Source organism: Anomaloglossus baeobatrachus, chromosome 4 (genome assembly GCF_048569485.1).
Source record: "Anomaloglossus baeobatrachus isolate aAnoBae1 chromosome 4, aAnoBae1.hap1, whole genome shotgun sequence".
NCBI lineage: Eukaryota > Metazoa > Chordata > Amphibia > Anura > Aromobatidae > Anomaloglossus > Anomaloglossus baeobatrachus.
In genome coordinates, this window is record NC_134356.1 from 694161831 (window position 1) to 694184146 (window position 22316).

The window sequence follows — 22316 nt, forward strand, 5'->3', positions numbered from 1 at the left end:
GACAAAGGTTTACAAACACGGCATATGATTTCCCCAATCCACGTGCAATTATACGTGTGGATGCCTTGGACAAAGATTGTCTACACAGCCGGGACCCAATACCTGAAGCCTGTCTGCTGGACCAAATGGTCAATGTCTGCTGAGACAAGCAATCGGGGGTCTTAGGGATGCTACCCCTGGAATATACCAGCAGCAGAGGAAATGATATGCCTAGACAGACACCCTATCCCAGTCATCCTCCATCTCTCCATCTAGTTCATCAATGTCGGTGACATACAGGCCCAGGGACTTCAAGACACTTGGTGTTCTATCACCCTGATCAACCAAGATATTGTAACCCCAGAACACTCTTTAACAAGTGACTATTCCCCTGGCTGGCGGTCAACACTCCGACATCCCTCTGGCAGTGTGCAGTTGGGTTGGGGGAATGACCTAACCAGACTCTACAAAGGGTAAAGATTATGGAAATGCAGGCAGACCATCCTGAGAAGAGGACAGGCATGATAAGAGGCCTATCGCATCTGGCTGCTTCTTTAACAGCAACCCTCTTCAGAATCCAGCAGTTTTCTGTAGCTAATTAAGATTGGGAAGGAATGAGACAACTAAGCATCTGACCAATTGTGTGTGGGGGGAATTGTTCTTAAAGAGGCCAGACATGTGGTTCCTTTGTTTGGTAAATCAAGACAAGTTAGCAATTGTCTTACGTCAGACTGATTGGAGCCCTATTGTCTGTTAAATGTGTATTGCCTCAACCCCCTTGACTACATCAATCTGAGGAAAATTATACAATCAGATTAAACTAGCAACTAATGAGAGAGCAGTCATCTCCCACCAATTCTGTAAAACACAATGAGAACTGAGGACTATAAAAGGGCGTTGCTTTTGTCACCAGGTTGATATTCAACAAAACTTCAGCCAAAGATGTTTGGTTCCAGCTGGAGGGTTCCAAAATTGCTTCAAGATTCATTCATTAATTCATTAATTCATTCATTCAATAGGACTTCAGCCTGGGATCTTTGGTTCCAGCTGGAGGATCAAAGAACTGATTGACTTCATATTCAACAGGACTTCAGCCTAGAACCCTTGGTTCCAGTTGAAGGTTCACAGAACTGCTTTACTGCTCAACGCTGAGCCCACGAATTTGCCCATTAAAAACCAAGCCTGGCTGCATATCTTGCTATACTTGATCAGCTCCCTAAGCTTGCCACTATCTCAGTTCAGAGGGTGCCCACCAAAAGCGGGATGCTGCTTGCTGGGATAGTTGGAACTTGAAGCCCCCAAATCACAAAGATTCTAATGCCTGGCAAGCCAGCGGAAGGGTGAGACTTGGTCACTTGCAATATTTTGTTTTCTTGATGGTAATATATGATCTGTTTTTGCCTGTTGGTGAACCAATAAAATCTTACAAATCTGTAGTTCCCTCACGCTGTGCTGTCTGAGTAGTATTCTGCCCATGGGAAAGGAGTACCAGTGTTAACTGGGATGAGCACAGTCCATGTGGTCTTTTTGAAAACAGCAAGGCCAGTGGAGGAAAGCACTCACTGACCCTTGTGTCTCGACACCTTGAATCCAAAAAATGAATACATTTTGCACAGCTTCTGTCCAAAAAGCACTAACCTGGACTGTGGACTAGGGCTAATCAAAGTGATCTGCTCATCTTTAGCTCAATTAAATACTAATCTACACTGCTTGAATTTGAGACTACTCAAAACCCATTGATTTTACTTTGTGTAAGTGTTTTAATTAATTAAGTAATTAAACTTTTCTATGAACATCTAAATATACTCCATCCATCCAGTGTTATACAATATATTTCATATGTAAGGTTAATTTATTCACTACGGTCTCAAATAAAAGTTTACAAACTGATATCAATTCACACAAACTTCTACAAGGATCATGGTGAGTACTAAAATACTAAAAGATTCTCAAATAAATGAAACGTATTATCGCATGTGTTGTTGTGATTAGGGATGATCGAATACCTCGAATATTCGGCTACGCTCATATTCACCGTAGGTCGCTACTATTCAACTATTTGCGAATATTCGATGCGCAGTGTAAGTCTATGGGAAACTTGAATAGTTGCCGAATAGCAACTATTCGGGCTTCCCATAGACTTACATTGCACATCGAATATTCGCATAGCTGCAACCTATTCATCGGATATTCGCAAAGCCGAATATTGCCGAATATTTGTGATATTCAATCATCCCTAGTTGTGATTGTTTCTTACTAAGTTTCTCCTACAACAAGCAATACAAGAGGAGTTTATTGGAGCCCCTCAACCTTTATCTGATCATTATAGCAGCTTTTAAGGGTGGACGCACTGGAATCAGGTTATCACCTGGCCAATTCTAAGCCATTGTTATGGTGAAAAATACACTTTAAATTTGTTTTATAACTCGGTATAGTAATATAGTTAACTTTCAATACACTAAGCATTAACTTTCTTCTTGGTGTAAAACTTTTTTTATCAGTACAATGTGATGTATAATGTTATTAATTTAGTTTAACTTTATATTTCTCCAATGACAGAAACACAAGGGATTCATTAGTCTACTTTACACCAGAGATATCTCCAAGATGTTTTTCTACCTTCCACATAGCTTTTACTATATTTATAAATATCAATGGATAATGCCTCATGCTTACATATCTGGAGTCAAAGCCAAGCTGACTGCGGTGTGTCTAGTATCATCATCGATCTCATCAGAGAACTGAGATCAAGAAGAATTAATAACCTGAAAATGAGTGTGAAGAACAAAGAAATATCGGATGTGAGTAACATTTGTAGAAAAAAATTAAAGATTATGGCCAAATGTCTTATATTTTATAATAGCTTAATACAATATGAGAAATAATAATAATAACAATAATAATGTTCTACTCAATTAATAATTTAGCATTAATGAGGTAATATTAATAAATTATTTGAATACATATTAAATTGTCTACAAGAAATCTTCCATGTGTGAATGTGTGAAAAAGCTCTATACTGAGTGATTACTCTAATTTCGTACTATGTGTCACATTGGAACTTTGCCTTACAGGTTTTGTCAAGATTTTGTACATAAAGTGCTCATTTGATTACAAATGTTTTTGCTTTCTGTTGTACAATATCAGTTCTTTTGTTGATTTTTAATATAGTTAGCATCAAAATGTATTTATTCTTTAGAAATTAGAATTTTCCAAGTTTAACAAATTTGTCCCAATAATCCTTTACGAACACAACCTAAGTATTGTCAATGAGACCTCTACATAGATGCAGATGGTCACCTGATACTTACAAACAACACAGTGCCTTGACCAACTTTTCATTTATTTTTTGTTAATTTAAAAAGGTCAAAAATGGTCCCTTTTACCTGTAATTAGTCAAACCATTTTGTGAAGAACACCAACTGAATCTGACTATGTCTCTGTCAGAGGTAACATCTTCCTGTGCTTGAATGGTGTTTCATATATTTCTAAAAGTCCTTCACTTCTTTTCCACTATTTGGCTTTCTAGAATCAACTGAAGGAAATTGTTGTCTGTGTTTGGTTCTACCAAATAAGATAACTGGTGCTAGTGGTTTTGGTGAAGCTTCAGATGTTTTTTATATTACTCTGTCCATTCATTTTTTTATTATACATTTTTAATAGCACTATAGATAACTTTTGGAGATCATTTTAATCTCAGTTAAACAACTTTTGACAAAAAGAATGTAGGAAGAAATGCTAGGTAGGTATATAATAAAAACACAGCACCTGCAGCAGTGCACGATATTAGTGTGGCACATCCCTTATCTCTACCTTATAAATTACGTCTCCTGCTTTCATCTTCTTCTTCACTGCTGCAGTTATAGAACACATTGCTCTCTGGAGAATTTTTCTCAAGTTTTAGGTCTTTCTCTTCCAACATCTGTTGAGCAATGAACTTTGACATCAACTCACTTTATTAAATCACCTTAAAATGTCTGCTTAATTCTCTGCTTAGGCTTTTTATTGAGGACAGATTCTTTAACAGGGGCTACTCTAATATTACTCTCCAACAAGCCAAAGAGAAAACAAAAAAAAAGCAGGGAACAATATTTGGATGATAAAATCAGAAATCCTTCCCAGACTAATAATGCGGTAGTTTTTTCTACCAAGTACAGTTCAGACTACTCAGCGGTAGTTGGTATTGTTAAAAAATTCTTACCGATTTTGTATATGGTTACGACAATTGAGGATGTTCTTTGTAATGGTGTCCGTTTTGTTTCCAGAAGGAATTGGTTCTTTTTTGTCACCTAGTGACCATGTTAATAAATGTTCTGCGCCGGGAAAAAGATCATGGCTCTCTGTCCATTGTTCATATAAATGTGTTCAGAGGTTATGCAGTCTGTGTAAGTACATGGACAATGGCAAAGAATTTTTTTGTTGCACTACAAGAAGGTTTTTTGAAATCAGTTATTTTTTGAACTGTGGATCCAGCTACGTGGTGTATTTGATCACGTGTTCAACCTGCCAGGTGAAATATGAAGGTTCTACGATCCGCTCTGTGAGACGGAGGATCTCTGAGCACATCTATGATATTGGCAATATTAGTAGCAGGAGTCCATCCGGCACATCGGAACATTTTATACAGATACACAATGGTTGCACTGACTCTTTCAGGGTCAGTGGAATTAAGGAGGTTTTTGTTTCTAAAAGGGGGGGTGATCGTACCAGAGCCCTTTGTATGAAGGACGCAAAATGGATCTTTCTAATGAATATGAGAGCACCTTTAGGTATGAATTTAAAAAATGAGTTAAATAACATTTATTATGGGAATGTTTTCTTGTGTGTTTTTCTCTCTTTGGCATTCTTTATCCCCTCATTAACCCCTTACGTACCATGTACTTAAATTTCATTATGCTAATTATCTTGTTCAGATGTGTCCTGTTATGCGGTATATCCGGTTGTTCCTCTGTTTAAACCCCTGATGTATATAATGTGAGCAGATGATTAAGAACGCTCTGGCATGATTGGATAAACAATACTATGTGATGCAATAGGTATAAGGCATTATGGGTGAAGCACATGCGGTCACGCCATGAGGTCAAATAAGCATTCTGTCATGATACTGTTGCACTCTGCTGTGGCAGAGCTGATCATGTTGTCTGCATTTCCCAGTGGGAAGAGCTTTTCTTCTATTGCTCATTTCCAGGAGCTCACTACTATTTCAGGACATCCCCTCCATCACCACACTGCCAGTTATAAATCTGCTCTGCTGCTTGCTCAGCTGGTTCCTGTAAGTGCTTTAGATTCTGTCCGTTACCTCCCCTGACCCTTCCTGACCTCACTGACATCCGTTCTGCCTCACCTCCCTGTTTCCCACCTCCTCCGTTTTGTCTTACCTTCCGTGCCCCTCTTTTGCTTTTTGCCCTGTCCCTCCTCCTTTGGCTTGCGCTTCCTGTTACTGACCTCTGGCTTGGCTCGGACCCTGACTCCCCCTCCTCCCTTGTACTGCACTCCCTCTCTCGGCTCTGCCCCGGCTAGCATGACTTCTCTTAACAACCATTCAGTTGCCTAGGACGCCGTGTGCCTGGGCTCCCTCTAGTGGTTATATTTGTTACAGACCACTCTGGTTCTACAGTGTGGTTGATCTCATTACACACACTGTGTGCTGACTCCCCCTGTGGTGACATCACACATTTGATGACTAATGCATACTTCTGCAATGTGTAATGGGGATTTGTACCACATAACATTTTAATTCAGCTTAATTTGCATCAAATCGATTAGATGGTCTTTGGATAGCATGTAAATTATATTAAAGTTTACTAAATTTGCATATAATATATTAATGCTGTTAATGTGGTTTTGCTTAAAGATTTTGTCTCCCCAAAAAAAAGTTATTTGCCATTGATGAAGTAAATGATAATTTCCTGATCGCTGGAGGTCAAACTGTTGCAACTACCAAGAATCCTGAGATCGGGGCTCTGTAACAAAGTGATTGACGGTCTAGAGCCTCTTCTTGAATGGAGCAGAGGTAAGCAAACTTGACCTCTTGTCCAATATTGTCAATGTAACTACTGGAGAAAGCCAAGTTAAGAACACAAGTTTCTCTAGTAGTCTCCTAAAAGGTTACTAGAGTGAAGGCCAAGCACGCACACTTATGCTCCATTCAAGTAGAAACTAGCCAGATATCCCTCCGGGAAGGACCTAGTCAAGGAGTGGCACTTTTTAGGAGACCACCATAACTACCATATTAATTGACCCTTTTAGTCAATATCCAACTCTTTGACAAGTTTAAAGATATGACAAGGGAAATACCATCCACAGACAGCTGTTTCAGGGTATTGCCTCTCATTAGTGTGGAGTAGGATTCTGGCTAGGTGGGAGCAATGCCTAGTAGACCAACAAGACAAAACAATCACTGATCTTGGGGAGACCAGCCAGAGAAAACACTGCCAGCAGCAAACGAGGGGGCTCAACACAGTGAAATGCTAGGTCCATTGCCCCCTGGGAATTATGCAAATCAAAAAAGTCTGTGGAGCCTCTGTTAGGAGTCTCGACACAGAAACTAGCCAGATATTCCTCCGGGAAGGACCTGCCCAAGGAGAAGCACTTTTTAGGAGACCACCATAACTACCATATTAAGTGGCCATTTTAGTCAATATCAAACCCTTTGATGAGTTTAAAGATATGACAAGATAAATACCAAGGCCTGGTATCCATCATCAGACAGCTATTTAGGGGTGTTGCCCCTCATCAGTGTGGAGTAGGATTCTGGCTAGGTGGAAGCAATGCCTAGTAGACCAACAAGACAAAACAATCAATGATCTTGGAGAGACAAACCAGAGAAAACACTGCCGGCAGCCAACAAAGGCGCTCAACACAGTGAAATCCTAGGTGCATTGCTCCTAGGATTTCACTGTTTTGACTGCCACTCAAAAAAGTGCCACTCCTTGGCTAGGTCCTTTCGGAGGGATATCTGGCTAGTTTCTGTGTCGAGACTCCTAACAGAGGCTCCACGGACATTTTTGATTTACATATTTCCCAGGGGGCAATGCACCTAGGATTTCACTGTGTTTAGCGCCCTCGCTGGCTGCCAGTAGTGTTGTCTCTGGCTGGTCTCCCCGAGATCAGTGATTGTTTTGTCTTGCCATTCAAGTAGAAGCAGGAGGAAACTGCAAAATGTAGCAATCTCAGGAATTATAAAAAATAGGTATATACTAGAATAGAGAAGATTCATTTATTTACATGACACCAACATATTCCATGTACAGATAGCTTCATCATTTTGGAATAATTGTGGTCTTATATGCAGGTCTAACAATTCCTGGAAATATTTGGATACAGTTGTTGCTACCCAGAGGGGTCACACATTTGTTATGCTGGTTAATTTCCTCATTTAAAAAATGTCTCATAGTTTTGATTCATTTGCTTTATTTGGTTTTATTTTATCTACTTTTAGGACTTGTATGAAGATCTGGTGTAGTCTTAGCTCAAGTTCATGCAGAAATATGGAAAATTCTGAAAGTTTTACATATTTTCAATTACCACTGTAATTATATAAGGTTACAGTACACTACATTGTATGTGTTGTACCATTCTTTAGTAATTCATAGGCCTCTCTTATTCTTCAGTCCACTATAAATGTCATTACTTGTCTGGTCTACATGCAGGAGAACAACAGGACAGTGGTCACAGAGCTGATCATCTTAGGATTTCAAGTCAGTCCAAATTTGAGGATTTTATTGTTCTGTCTGTTCCTAGTGGTTTATTGTCTGATAATATGTGGGAATCTTCTGATCATCACCCTGGTGTCCACCAGCAAGAACCTCCACACTCCGATGTACTACTTCATCTCACAATTGTCCTTCAGTGACATCTTGCTGACCTCAGATATTGTTCCGAACATGCTCCACGTTTTGCTGAATAGTTGGGGTAAAATTACTTTTACTGGATGCATCACTCAGTTTTATTTCTTCTGCTCCTCAGTAGTGTTTGAATGTTTTCTTCTTGCTCTCATGTCTTTTGACAGATATGTGGCCATCTGTAACCCTCTCCGTTACACCTCTATCATGACAAACCATCATTGTGTCTTATTGGCCATTTTCTGTTGGTTGTTTGGATTTTCTATTACTTTAATTTATGTAATAACAACAGCAATGCTAAACTTCTGTGGTCCAAATGTCATTGACCATTTATTCTGTGACCTTGATCCATTATTAGAACTTGCCTGTTCTGACACCTTCATAGTAAATTTAGAGATTTATTTAGTAAGCTTTCCCATTGTAATTCTTCCAACCACAGTAATTGTAGCATCCTATATTTACATTGTTTTCACAGTGTTAAAGATCCCATCCAGTACCGGCAGACAGAAAGCCTTCTCCACATGTTGCTCCCACCTCACTGTTGTCTCCATATTCTATGGGACTTTATTTGGTGTTTATGTCGTCCCAACCAAGGGTCGAACACTCACGATGAACAAGATCCTATCTCTGCTATATACTGTGTTAACTCCTTTGGTCAACCCAATTATATACAGTTTGAGAAACGAAGACATTAAAAAAGCTGTACAAGAATTAGTTCGCAAGATAATGCCCTGGAAAATGAGCCAGAATATTCCATTCAGATAATGCATTAAAGAGCAAAAATCTATATTTTGGGCACAACCAATCAATGTTCAAAATACTTGAATAAAAATTATCTTTAGTGGTTTTAGCTCATGTTATAAGGTTGATGTTACGCTTTCATGAGTCATACAGATGTACAGTACAGACCAAAAGTTTGGACACACCTTCTAATTCAAAAAGTTTTCTTTATTTTCTTGACTCTGAAAATTGTAGATTCACATTGAAGACATCAAAACTATGAATTAACACATGTGGAATGAAATACTTAACAAAAAAGTGTGACACAACTGAAAATATGTCTTATATTCTAGGTTCTTCACAGTAGCCACTGTGGAGACACGGGGCTCAGTGGGTGCTCTCGTCCACTAAAACCCACCGCCTTTAGAAAGACAGCGTGGCTCAGGGCTCATCCCAACTGAACGCTGGCCTCCTTAACCGTGGGCGTAACACTACTCAGACAACACAGGGTGAGGGAACCACAATAATTAGACTTTATTGGATCCCAAAACATTTAACGGCACATAACACATAACCAGCAAAACACACAAATGTAACAGGCAACAGAGTCTCACCCTTCCGCTGGCTCACCAGGGATTTAGAATGTCCATGCCTCAGAGCTTCCAGGGCCGCTTACTCCAGTCCAGCAGCACCCCGCTTTTGGTGGGCACCCACCGAGACAGGAATAATGCCAGATTCAGGAAGCTGTGTGAGGTCTGCAAAGTCTGTAACAGGTGACTGAACTGTCCCAACCTGAGTGTCCTCCTTAGGTAGTCCTGGTATGACGTTACAATCCTGGCAGCCGGAGTCGAAATCCCTAGGCTGTGGATATGGTCTCCAACCGGAACCGGAGTCCCTAGATTGAAGCCATAAGATATCCTGATCCTCTAGTCAGCTCCAAAGAGCTTAGACTGGATCCATCAGCATCCATCAACCTTCATCATCCTGGTGGCTTAAAGAAGTCCCTTTTATAGCCATAACCTTCCCTTAGAATACACTGCGTCCTCATCGATTGGTTGGACAAGATTGCTTCTCCGAGTGGATGAATTTCAAGCTGCATGGATAATGTTCATTTAAATGATGTGCATAGAAAGACTCAGTATATCTACATGGAGTCTGCAAGTCACCGACTAGACAATGGCTACTAAGGTATTTACATTATCAATACACAACTACAATACAATGGTTACTGGAAAAGAGTCTGGAGAACAATACGTCTGGATTTCAGTGGCCAACACAATTACATGAGTCTTGTAGAAACAATGAGGGACTTCTCCCCCGTCTATAAACAATCTATAATCCTGTCTGGCTGCAATTTTAAGAAACTTTAACCCATGAGAGTCCATGTCATCACATTCCTCCACCTTCTTAATATTAGCCAGACATGATAGGCTTCCGATCATCCATCTCCTCTTTACGGCATTGTCCTTTTTAATGGTGAGGTCAGCAACAGAGGCTTGCATCTATACACCTCCCCCTGATTACCTCCCCCAAGTTGAGCAGCCATATTGTGGACAAGCACTAAGGTGGGGTCCATGAGTTGGGCCTGCACAAATCTCCCACTATCAATCCTCCCCCAGTCAATAGCCACAGTCTGGTTAGGCTTATTCACGGTTCTTGGCTCAGAAGTGGATGATGGAGACCGGGAATGCAAACCATCCCTGGAAAAGATGTTAGAAAGATCCACATCAGGGTCCTGCTTGGCTTGGAGGTGGGTGATGGCTGCTTCAAACTGACTGGATAGTCCTTGTCCTAGGTCATTCTCCAAAATGACTGGTGTGAGCAGGTAATTCACAAGCCCCACTTTCACTTCCCTTTGAGTGGTATCCAAAACAACAGGCTTGGTGGGGCCATCTATGAACCCCACTTCAACTTCCTCCTGGCTAGTCCCCGAAACCACAGGTCTGGGGAGGCTGTCCATAAACTCCATATGGACCTTTTCCTGGTCAGACCCCAAAGTAACTGGTGTGGGGACGGTGTCCATAAGCTCCACATCAGCCTTGCTCTGGTCAGTCTCCACAATGACAGGTGTGGGGAGGCTGTTCACAAGTCTCATATCAACCTCTTCCTGGTCTTTTCCCAAAATAACTGGTGTGGGGACGGTGTCCATAAGCTCCACATCAGCCTTGCTCTGGTCAGTCTCCACAATGACAGGTGTGGGGACGCTATTCACAAGTCTCACATCAACCTGTCCCTGGTCCTTTCCCGAAATAACTGGTGTGGGGACGGTGTCCATAAGCTCCACATCAGCCTTGTTCTGGTCAGTCTCCACAATGTCAGGTATGGGGAGGCTGTTCACAATCCCCACATCGATCACTTCCTGGTTGTTCCCCAAAATACCAGGTGTGGGGAGGTTGTCCACAAGCTCCACCTCGACCTCTCCCTGGTCGGTCCTTAGGTCCAACTGCACACATGCCAGAGGAATGTCTGAGCGCTAGCCCTCAGCCAGGGAGATGGATAATTGGGAATCTGGTACAGGGTCTTCTGGGGAACAATAACTGGGCTTAAAAGAGTGATGGAAGATCCAATGTCTCGAAGTCCCTGAGCCTGTATATCACCGACCTTGACCGTCTGGATGTGGGGATGGAGGTTGGCTGGTGTACGGTGTCCAGCCTGCCGTAGGGTGTGGACTGGATAAACCACTTCCTCAGCTATTGGTGTTTCTTGGGAGTAGCATTCCTCAGGTCTCGTTGGTTCATCTCAGCATATGTTGACTGGTTGGAGTGTCAGACGGGCTCCAAGCATGCGGCCTCGGTTTTGGAGACAATCTTTATCTATATGTCCATTGCGCCCACATGTATAACAGCGCCATAGATTGGGCGAGCCACAGGCCCTGTTTGTAGTCCTTTGTTTTGGCGCAGCTTCTGCTGGGTAGCGGGACCATCCTTCTCGACCGGCTGGTGTTAGCAGTACTGCAGCTGGAATCCCATAAACATATTCCAGAACATAAGCCCTCTCTTCTCTTGAGGATCTAGGCCCCAATGCATCCAACAATGCTGTGGCTTGGGCCATTTTGGACAAAGTTGATTCCTGATTGTCACTAGATCCATGATGTGGCACATAGTTTAAATCCTCTGGGTTAATATCGGTGGGATCCCCATCGTCCTCTGCATCATTCTGGGCATCCCAACGGACTAATTTCTAGATCAAGGTTGACCGAGTCTCAGCGTTCCAGTAGATAATCTTTCGCCTCTGGCACAGATCCTGTAGCATCCATTTACTGCAGCGGTCATAACTCCTCTCTTGTCCTTGTCCCATGGCTGAGCTGGTGGGGTTGGACATGGCAGCGTCTGAAACCTGAATGCCTCCCCTATGGCCTGCTGGGTATGCTTATGTGCCTCCCTGGTTGTTGAGCCCTGGACGGTGTCCACGAACACCAGTCCGCTGCAGCTCCCCTGGGTAAACCAGGCTGAGTAGTATCCCACTGCTGCCACCAATTGTGGAGACACGGGGCTCAGTGGGTGCTCTCGTCCACTAAAACCCACCGCCTTTAGAAAGACAGCGTGGCTCAGGGCTCATCCCAACTGAACGCCGGCCTCCTTAACCGTGGGCGTAACACTACTCAGACAACATAGGGTGAGGGAACCACAATAATTAGACTTTATTGGATCCCCAAACAATTAACGGCACATAACACATAACACATAACCAGCAAAACACACAAATGTAACAGGCAACAGAGTCTCACCCTTCCGCTGGCTCACCAGGGATTTAGAATGTCCATGCCTCAGAGCTTCCAGGGCCGCTTACTCCAGTCCAGCAGCACCCCGCTTTTGGCGGGCACCCACCGAGAAAGGAATAATGTCAGATTCAGGAAGCTGTGTGAGGTCTGCAAAGTCTGTAACAGGTGACTGAACTGTCCCAACCTGAGTGTCCTCCTTAGGTAGTCCTGGTATGACGTTACAATCCTGGCAGCCAGAGTCGAAATCCCTAGGCTGTGGATATGGTCTCCAACCGGAACCGGAGTCCCTAGATTGAAGCCATAAGATATCCTGATCCTCTAGTCAGCTCCAAAGAGGTTAGACTGGATCCATCAGCATCCATCAACCTTCATCATACTGGTGGCTTAAAGAAGTCCCTTTTATAGCCATAACCTTCCCTTAGGATACACTGCGTCCTCATCGATTGGTTGGACAAGATTGCTTCTCCCATTGGATGAATTTCAAGCTGCATGGATAATGTTCATTTAAATGATGTGCATAGAAAAACGCAGTATATCTACATGGAGTCGGCAAGTCACCGACTAGACAATGGCTACTAAGGTAATTATATTATCAATACACAACTACAATACAATGGTTACTGGAAAAGAGTCTGGAGAACAATACGTCTGGCTTTCAGTGGCCAACACAATTACATGAGTCTTGTAGAAACAATGAGGGACTTCTCCCCCGTCTATAAACAATCTATAATCCTGTCTGGCTGAATTTTAAGAAACTTTAACCCATGAGAGTCCATGTCGTCACAGCCACCTTTTGCTTTCATTACTGCTTTGCACACTCTTGGCATTCTCTTGATGAGCTTCAAGAGGTAGTCTGTATCCAAGTTCGGGTACTGTTCGCATACTAATAAAGTTTGTTAAAAAGCTGTCTTGAAAGGCTGCAGTGCAGCCAATCTACAAGATTTATTGCATGTGGAAGATGCCTGTAAGCTATCTGCTGTAGCTTTGTTCATTATCTAAAATAGAGAAGACCCCTGTTACGAACCGGCGCCGCCATAGCCGCAAGCAGCCTGCTGCGGTTCCTGTTGCGCCCAGGCGCCGGCTGCCGTTCTTGGCCGTGCCTCGGGTCGTCCAGTTGGCTGTTCCTTCCACCACGTCTAAGTGTGGAGAGGCGGCTAGTGCGCATGCGTGCGCCGATTTACCCCAGCCAGAGTTTAAGCCCGGTGTTTTGCCTAGTGAGCATGCTCAGCCTGTGTGTGTTATGTCTGAGACTAAGTCCTCAATTCAGGCTACTGAGCATGCTCCCACAATTAACCCTAACAGCCTCTTTGCACAGGTACTTGGACTTCGTGCTGTGTCTAAGTTCTGGGATGTGCCTACTGAGCATGCTCAAACTGATAGTCTGCTTTCTGAGCCTGTTGCTCAGGCTACTGGGCATGCTCAGGCACTTAGTGCACCTGAGGCTAGGTCCGGTAAGGACCTCACTGAGCATGTCCGTGAGGTGGCAGGCCCTGATAGGGCAGAGGGTGTCAGGTGTCCTGATGACGTGGCAACTCCGGACTGGCTCGCAGAGGCCCGTCCCTATGATCTGGCACCTCAGTATTGGTCGTCAGACGATGACTGGTGAAGTGTTTGGGGCGTGGCTGCCATGAGGTCATCAATGATGTGGCGGTTCCGGATAGGTCGCATGTGATGTCACTGATGACATGGCACTCTGCTATTGGACCTTGGTGGTTCCACCCTGGGTTTGGGGCGGACCCAGGTTATAAAAGGGGCTGGAGACAACATGGAGGTGCGCAGTCTTCACTTTTGCTCAGTCAGAGCACACCTTCATGTTAGAGCCTCATTGCGGCATAAGCCTATGTTGGGAAGCGGTAGGTAGGGTTAGGCAAACGGTGCCTGTGACACCAAGATTCGTGGCTCAGCACATCAGGGTCAGGCGCCGTGCTTCCCTCCTGCCGTTCCAGTCTTGCTATAGCAGCCCAGTGGCATTAACTGGGCTGCGGCTGCTGTGCTTCCTGTCCGATTGTGCCCCCTACGCACACGGACAATGCACCTGCTGTGCCACCTGTCTGATTGTGCTCCCTACGCACACGGACAACGCACCTGCTGCGCCACCTGTCCAATTGTGCCCCCTACGCACACGGACAACGCACCTGCTGCGCCACCTGTCCGGTTGTGCCCCCTACGCGCACGGACAGCGTACTCCAGGACCCCTGTGGAGTTAACAGGGTGTTCCTTATTTTCCTCGGCTTCCCAGTCAACGCTACTGGTGTACCCATCTGGCCTGACGTGTCCTACACACACGTGGCCAGTCGAGAGGTGGCCAGAAACACTAATCGGAGGACCGCTCGGCCTGACGTGTCCTACACACGTGGCCGACAGGGCGCTTTCGTGGCGGTCTTCCGGTCAACGCTACCTGGTTACCACCCGGCCTGACGTGTTTCCTGCACACGTGGTTGGTGTAGCGCTAGGTGCACCAAAACGCTAATCGGGTTGTCGTCCGGTCTGACGTGTCCCAACACACGTGACCGGTTCCCAGAGTTCCTGGGTTATCTCAGAGCCATCCAGCTCTGTAGTCTCCGCCTAACCCTCAGGTGCCAGCAGCTCCTTTGTCATCTGGAGCACGGTGGGCCCCGACTGGCGATTAGGATATATACCCCCTGGTCCTAATCTGCCGGTCCCCCCGTAACAACCCCACACTGTTTTATTAAATGATTTAAATAAGTAATTTATAAAATGGCATGCTGTCCCCCTACTTTTGATAAATAGACAAGGTAAAGCAGACAGCTGGTGGCTGAAATGATGAGGCTGGAAAGGCTCTTGGTCGATGGCCCACCCAAAATAAAAAAACAGCCTGCAGCCTCCTCGGTAGTGGTGCATCCATTAGCTTTGCCCAGCTTTTCCCAATTGCTCTGGTGCGGTGGTAATCAGTATAATATTTTAGGGGGTTAATGTCAGCTGTGCAATATCAGCTCAATCAAGTGTAGTAGATACTAATAGAGAGGCATCTATTAGATACCCCCATTACTAACCAAGCAAGTGTACAGTTAAAAAACACACAGGAAGAAAAAAAGTTTATTCAATTAAAGACTCCCTCACACTCATTTATTCACATATTTATAAATTTTACAAAATCCTCGAAATTCTGATATAATAATCCAATTGGGTAAAAATACTTCCCCAAACTCACTCATCCATCAATTTATTAATTCAAATGAAATAATTGAAGTTTCAAAGTATTCTAATGGGTTAATATCTCACAATGCCTATCTATTTCTATGGATTCTCATTCTGAGAACATTGTGAGAAAGAGGCTCCATAGGTTACTGCCGATCAGTATCAGCCCAGAATTTATGACAGTCTTCATTCAAATAAACTATTTTTTTCCTGTGTGTTTTTGTATTTTTTTAACTCTATACTTACCGGGGTAGTAACCGGGATGACTGATAATGCCTATCCATTACTAACCCCTGGGTTTGATGGCAAGCTGGATTTAACTAGTTAATAGTCTCTTAGAGGCAAATGTCAGCTGATCAGATCAGCTGATATGCAGGAAAAGGTGCGGGCTCAGCATGTGAGACCGCATCAAAGGCAGGGACACGACCTTGCAAACAAGAATACATCATAGACCTTGAAGGGGTTAAAGAAGAAACTATTAATTGATTTTTTTTTAATGAAACAGAGTATATCTTCGAATTGCTAATGTTTCACTGATTCTGAATTTTTTATTTTCTTCTTCCTGTTTCCCTGTGTTCCAAAGTTATGCGTCTTAGTAAGAAATAAGGAACTGTTTTCTTCAAACAACTGGCCATGTACCAAAAAACATCTGTCACAGAGAAGAAAAAGAAAACATAAAAAAATGGTACATACACAATTGGTCCAATCTTAAATTTGCATGTCTCTTACTAGAGGGCATAACTATTTAATCCAGAGGCACAGAAGAAAAGTATAAACTGTATCACAATGAAACATCCAGTGAAATGTCTTAAAGAAGTGTTATTAAAACTTTATCCGAATCCCTTCACCCTCAAACTTGTTTTTACCTTCCTGATCAGACCAGTTTTTTTTAATTCTAACCAGTGTCACTTTATGAGTTACTAATTCTGGAAAGAGGCTACAACAAATCTGAGTAATTTGTAACATTGTTTATTTGTGACAAATTGTCAAATCCTCCATTTCTACAAGGGTAACTGGAAAAAATACATTGTAAAATCTGTTGTCCAATTCCTCCTGAATACGCTAATACCCCATATGTGGAGGAAAACTACTGTTTTGCTCAGAAGGTCAAAAGGGAAAGCCTGCAATTTGAGTTTTTGAATTCAAAATTGGCTTAAATCATTAGCAGACTTCATGTCATGTGTGGAGAGCCCCCGATGTGCATGAGCAGTGGAGATCCCTCACAAATGACCTCATTGTGTAAAACAACCCCCTCAAGGAATTTATCTAGATGTTTGGAGAGCAATTTGAACCTCCGGGGGCTTCTAAGCATTAAAATGTTAAGCACTGGAAATGAAAACATACATTTTTACCACAGAATGTTATTTTGACACTAAATTTTTAATTTTCACAAGATTAACAGGAGAAAATTTACTATACAATTTGTTCTGTAATTTTTTCTGAAAAAGGCTGCACCGTATATGTTTTGGAAAACTACTGTTTGAGTGCTCAGCAAGGCTGTTCCCATTTCATTTGAGCTCTTTTTTAGAGTTGAGCGATGTTCGATTCGAACCGTTCACCAATTTCAAATTCGAGTGATTTTGGGAGGTGTTCAAGTCGTTCGACAAACTCTAACAATTTGCTTCAAGTTCGGCACTTTGAGTTACCGTTCGATAACGGAACGATCACCAAAAGCGTAGCTATTTACTAGCTGGCTTTTCACTGTAACACTCTCACTAACTGTTAATGATGTTATCAAAATTCAGCGTATATTGTGTGGGGGGGGGACGGGGTATAGATCAGTGCTGCTGAAAGAATAGCGATCGCCATTTTTTTTTCCTAACCGCGCGTACAGTGGGGTGGGCCAGGCTGTCAGCCAATCACAGACACACACACAGCAAAGTGGATTTTTGCCAGACAAGCAAGGGCATGTGTCGTAGGCTGTGCATGTCACATGTCCTTGCCCTATAAGACCCGGCCATTTTCCCCTTCATTGCCATTATCTCTCTGCTGCGGGTGTGTGACAGTCACCGCTCCTGCTGCTGCTGCTATGCGCGCTATAGATTTATATAGTGCAATCTACACATCATTTTAGGAATTAGGGACTGCTTGTAATTTCAGCCTTTTTCAGGGCTACATTACAGCATTTCATAGCCATTTTTGCTAGGCAGGTCTGTGCCAGTGCTGTGCAGGGGTTTATATCACAGCGTCTGTCTAACTCAGCTCAGGCAATTCCTTGGGGCAAAGTTTCATTGTCAGGGATACAGATAAGAAATCTGTGGAGAGAAAAGCGCATATAGGGTCTTACCCCAGTATATAAGGGGTGGGAGGAGGGTGAAACTACTCACCAGATGTCGTTGTGAGAGTCACAACAACTGTATTCGCATGTAGAATCTGATCCAAGGCTGCAGCCACCCAATTGGCAGATAACAGAGAGCAAAAGAGAAGGGTGTTTGATACTGCGCCAAAGGATCACAGGAACAGATGTTTAGATTAATGCATCTTTATTTCATCCAGGTCTACGCGTTTCCGGAGCCACTGCCCCCTTCCTCAGGACCGTCAGGAAAGACAAAACAGATTTGATGTTTTGTCTTTCCTGACAGTCCTGAGGAAGGGGGCAGTGGCTCCGGAAACGCGTAGACCTGGATGAAATAAAGATGCATTAATCTAAACATCTGTTCCTGTGATCCTTTGGCGCAGTATCAAACACCCTTCTCTTTTGCTCTCTATTGTCAGGGATAGTAAGTGAGGGTTCCTCTGCTGACAAGCAAGCTACACCACCTCTGCATTGTACCCCACCTGTCCATTTTTGCTACGCAATTTTAATTGCAAAAAAAGTTCTGCCAGTTTTAGGGCCATAGTTTTATTGTCAGGGATATTGTGTGAGGGTTAATCTGCTGACAATTTTGCTACACCACCTCTGCATTGTACACCACCTGTCAATTTTTGCTACGCAATTTTAATTGCAAACAGTGCTGCCAGTTTTAGGGCCAAAGTTTCATTGTCTGGGAAATTCAGTGTTCGGTCTTCAGCTGTCAATAAAACTAGACAACCTCTGCAATCTAAACTACTCTGAGGATGAGGGGAGTTCAAACACACAGGGTGATAATGAGGTGGTAGATCCCATTTACTATCAACCCACAGGCACTCGATGAGGTTAGCAGAGGTGGTGGAGGAGGATGCGACTGACGACGAGGTTAGCTTGCACCTTCCTGGACATAGACGGAGTACTGGAATCACGTCAACAACTGCATCCTCAGCCACAAATTTGCCTCTGAGCACAAGTCAGGGTGGCTCTGCAGGTCGCAGGGGCTCTGAGCCTTGCCTAGCCTGGTCCTTTTTTGACATCACAAAGGATCTCCCAACTCATGTCATCTGTAAGATTTGTCGCCAATCTCTAAGTAGAGGCCAAAATCTCACTAGTTTGACTACTTCGTTCATGAACCATCACATTCAACCATCATCCAAAGGGACAATTTGCTGCGGTACCGTCACTTCACACTGGTTAGTATGGTTGACCCGTATTGTACCTTGCTTGATTGATTTATTATTATCTCAGTGGGTGCTGGAAGGTTGTTAGTTCATGTTGAAGTACGTTGATGTAATTAATCTCACAGTTAGCACCTTGACACTTGCATAGTCGGTCTCACTGGGTTCAACCTTAAGAATACAACTGTTTATACTGTAATTGTATGGCTATTTGGCCTGTAAACTGCATAGTTTCTGCAATGGGCTATACACTGTTTCATGCTATGTAATTGCAGTATTAGATTCTAAGAGCATATGCCTGATGTAGGAGGTCATTTTGACCATATATATTAGTGCCTTACAGAATTTAACCTTATAGATCTAACCTGGTGTACGGTACTAACTTTCTAAAAAACTGAGGATCCTTGTTGTAAACTATTTTAATTGTATTAATAAAATGGTTTTTAATGAGTTTGAGTCATGCCACTTTTTCTGTGTGTTGAATAAATAGCATTGTGGTAATCAGCAAGTATTGTTTAGGTCGGTGTAGTGATCTATTCCTAATGAACCATCACATGTATAGGAAGCATAAGTCCCAGTGGGAAGCTCACTGTGCTACAATGCGGTCTAGTGGAGCGGGCCAACCACTGTCTGTCCCTTCAAGTGCATCCGCGTGCTCTTCATCCTCTATGACTGTTGGGACAGCAGTCACACATGCTTTGCGACGTAGACCTTCCACTTCTTTAACCGCAACAGTCAGTGTGATTGGCAGATCGTCAGTTGTTTTGGAAGTGGAAACAGCTGCTGTTGTTAAGCTCTCTCAGACATCGAGAGCACCAACGTTGGATGAAGGCAACATTATGTCTCCACCTGCACTTTCCTCACAGACCAGCAGTTTTCCAGGGACACCCTACTCAACACCATCTCAGCACAGCAGCCAGCTCTCGGTCCCTCAGATGTGGACAAATAAAAGACCATTTCCTGCTAGCCATGACAAAGCTAAGAGGTTGACTTTCACTCTCTGCAAGCTGCTGGCTACCAAAATGCTGCCTTTTTGCCTGGTGGAAACAAAGGATTTTCAAGACCTTATGTTTGTCGCAGTGCCCCAGTACTAGATGCCTAGTCGCCACTACTTCTCTAAGAAAGGTGTGCCTGCACTACTCCAGCATGTCGCACAGAACATCACCGCTTCCTTGAGAAGCTCTGTGTGTGACAGGGTGCATTTCACCACCGATACTTGGACCAGTAAGCATGGATAGGTGCGTTACATGTCGTTGACTGGGCACTGGGTAACTATGGTGAGAGATGGAGAAAGGTCTGCTTTACAAGCCTTGCCGTCCCCACGAGTTGAGTGTCAATCCTCTGTATGTAGAAAATCCTCCACTGCTTCTGCCTCCTCAACCTCGTCTGGGTCCTCCACCTCCGCACAAATCCTGTCTGGTCAGGCCACCCGAGTTGTAACTGCGCACAAGGAATCCCGCACACCTCCTTACTATGCTGGCAGCACAGCTCAACGACATCAGGCGGTCTTTATGTTAAAATGTCTGGGAAAAAGGAGTCACACAGCTGACCAGTTGTGATGAGCTCTGGAGACCGAGTTTCATAAATGGTTGTCTCCACTCAACCTGCAGCCAGGGAAGGCCGTGTGCGACAATGCTGCAAACCTGGGTGTGGCCCCTCGCCAAGGAAAAGTGACACACGTGCCTTGTATGGCTTATTGTTGAACCTTGTTGTCCAGCAATTTTTAACCCCCTATCCAGGCCTAGATGGGCTTCTGCACAGGGCATGGTCACTATCTGCTCACTTTCGCCGTTCAAATGGCGCAGCTGATGGACTTGCATCGCTACAGAAGTCTTTCGGCCTGCCAGTTCACCGCCTGAAATGTGACATGCTGGAATTTGACTCTCCACATGTTGCAGCGGCTGTGGCAGCACCGCAGAGCCCTGGAGCAATACATTATGACGTATAGCCTGTGCCACAGAGATGCAGAGGTGGGGCAGATCACACTGATTAAATGGTCTCAGATCAAGGACCTATTTACCCTTCTGCACAGTTTCGACAAGGCGATGAAGATGTTTAGCGTTGACAATGCCATTATCATCATGACAATTCCAGTCATTTACATGCTGGAGCAAACTCTAAACAGTATTCGGAGTCAGGTGGTGGGACAAGAGGAAGGGGAGGAAGTACAGGAGGATTCATATGCGGAAAAGATACCAAGATCAACATGGTCCAGATGTTCAGTATCACCATTGAGTGGTGGGCATTATACTTTTTGGAGGGCTATGAGTGAGCATTATAGTATTTGAAGGGCTATGTGGGGGGATTTTAGTTTTTGGAGGGTTGCGTGAGTTTATTGCACTGTTTAAATTGCTATGTGGGAGCCATTATACTATTTGGAGGGATATGTGAAGTCCTTTATATGGTTTGAAGTTCTATATGAAGAAAGTTACACTGCTCAGGGGCTAAATAGGACATCTTGTATTCAGGTATTCTTGGTGGTCATTGTGATGCATTTGTGTACTGATGGTGCTTCTAGTGATGTATTCATATACTCATGGTGGTTCTAGTGATGTTTTTGTGTACTGATAGTAATTCCGGTTATCTATTAATGTACTGATTGTGGTTGTGATCATGTTTTCATGTACTGATGCTGATTATGTTGATGTAGTCATGTACTAATGGTGGTTCTGGTACCGTATATATCTACTGAATCTAGTGTTGGTGCTGTATTCATGTAGATTGTTGGCTCTAATAATCTATTTATGTACATCCCATAATATTTGTTTAGTATTCATACAATGATGTACCGATGATGGCTTTAGTGATAAATTCATCACCAGAAATAATAATATTCTATTAATACATCATCAATGTGATCATAAGTACATGAATACAGCACAAGAAAAACCATCATTTTTGTTGGATGCTGTATTTGTCACATAAAACACACACAAATCATCATACATATCTGTTTATCTTTAATAGACGTCTATTAAACTATTTTCAATATATTTCCAGAACCAGAATCTTGCACCAAGGCATCATTTAGTACATGAGTACATCAACTCAACCACCATCAGTACAAGAATACAACATCAAAACCACGATCAGTCCATGAATATATCACCAGAACCATAATCATTAAATTAATACGTCATCAAAACCCCCATCAATTTGGTTGCAGGCTGTATTTGTCACAAGAAACATGCAAAAGGAATCATATGTATGCCTATATTTATAATTGTATTTATTTACTTTCCTAGCTAAATGCTGGACACCCTAATGGAAACTAAACGCTCCCAATTATAAATAAGCAATATTAATTTCCTAGGCAATACTTCTGTCTGACATAATAAATATATTAAGATGTCAGGCATGAATATTTTAATTTGTCTCTTGTTCTGTGTAAATGGTCCACAAACAATAAACAATGAAATATCTAA

General features: G+C 43.1%; 1 protein-coding gene across 1 annotated transcript; it reads left to right on the top strand.

Annotated features, from left to right (window-relative positions):
- Positions 1–7625: 7625 nt before the first annotated feature.
- On the top strand, positions 7626–22011 carry LOC142302996 (olfactory receptor 1500-like). The gene is made up of 3 exons (XM_075344097.1): positions 7626–8525; positions 18435–18518; positions 21892–22011. The coding sequence occupies exons 1-3, from the start codon at positions 7626–7628 to the stop codon at positions 22009–22011; spliced, it is 1104 nt and encodes a 367-aa protein (XP_075200212.1).
- The last annotated feature ends 305 nt before the right edge of the window (positions 22012–22316 follow it).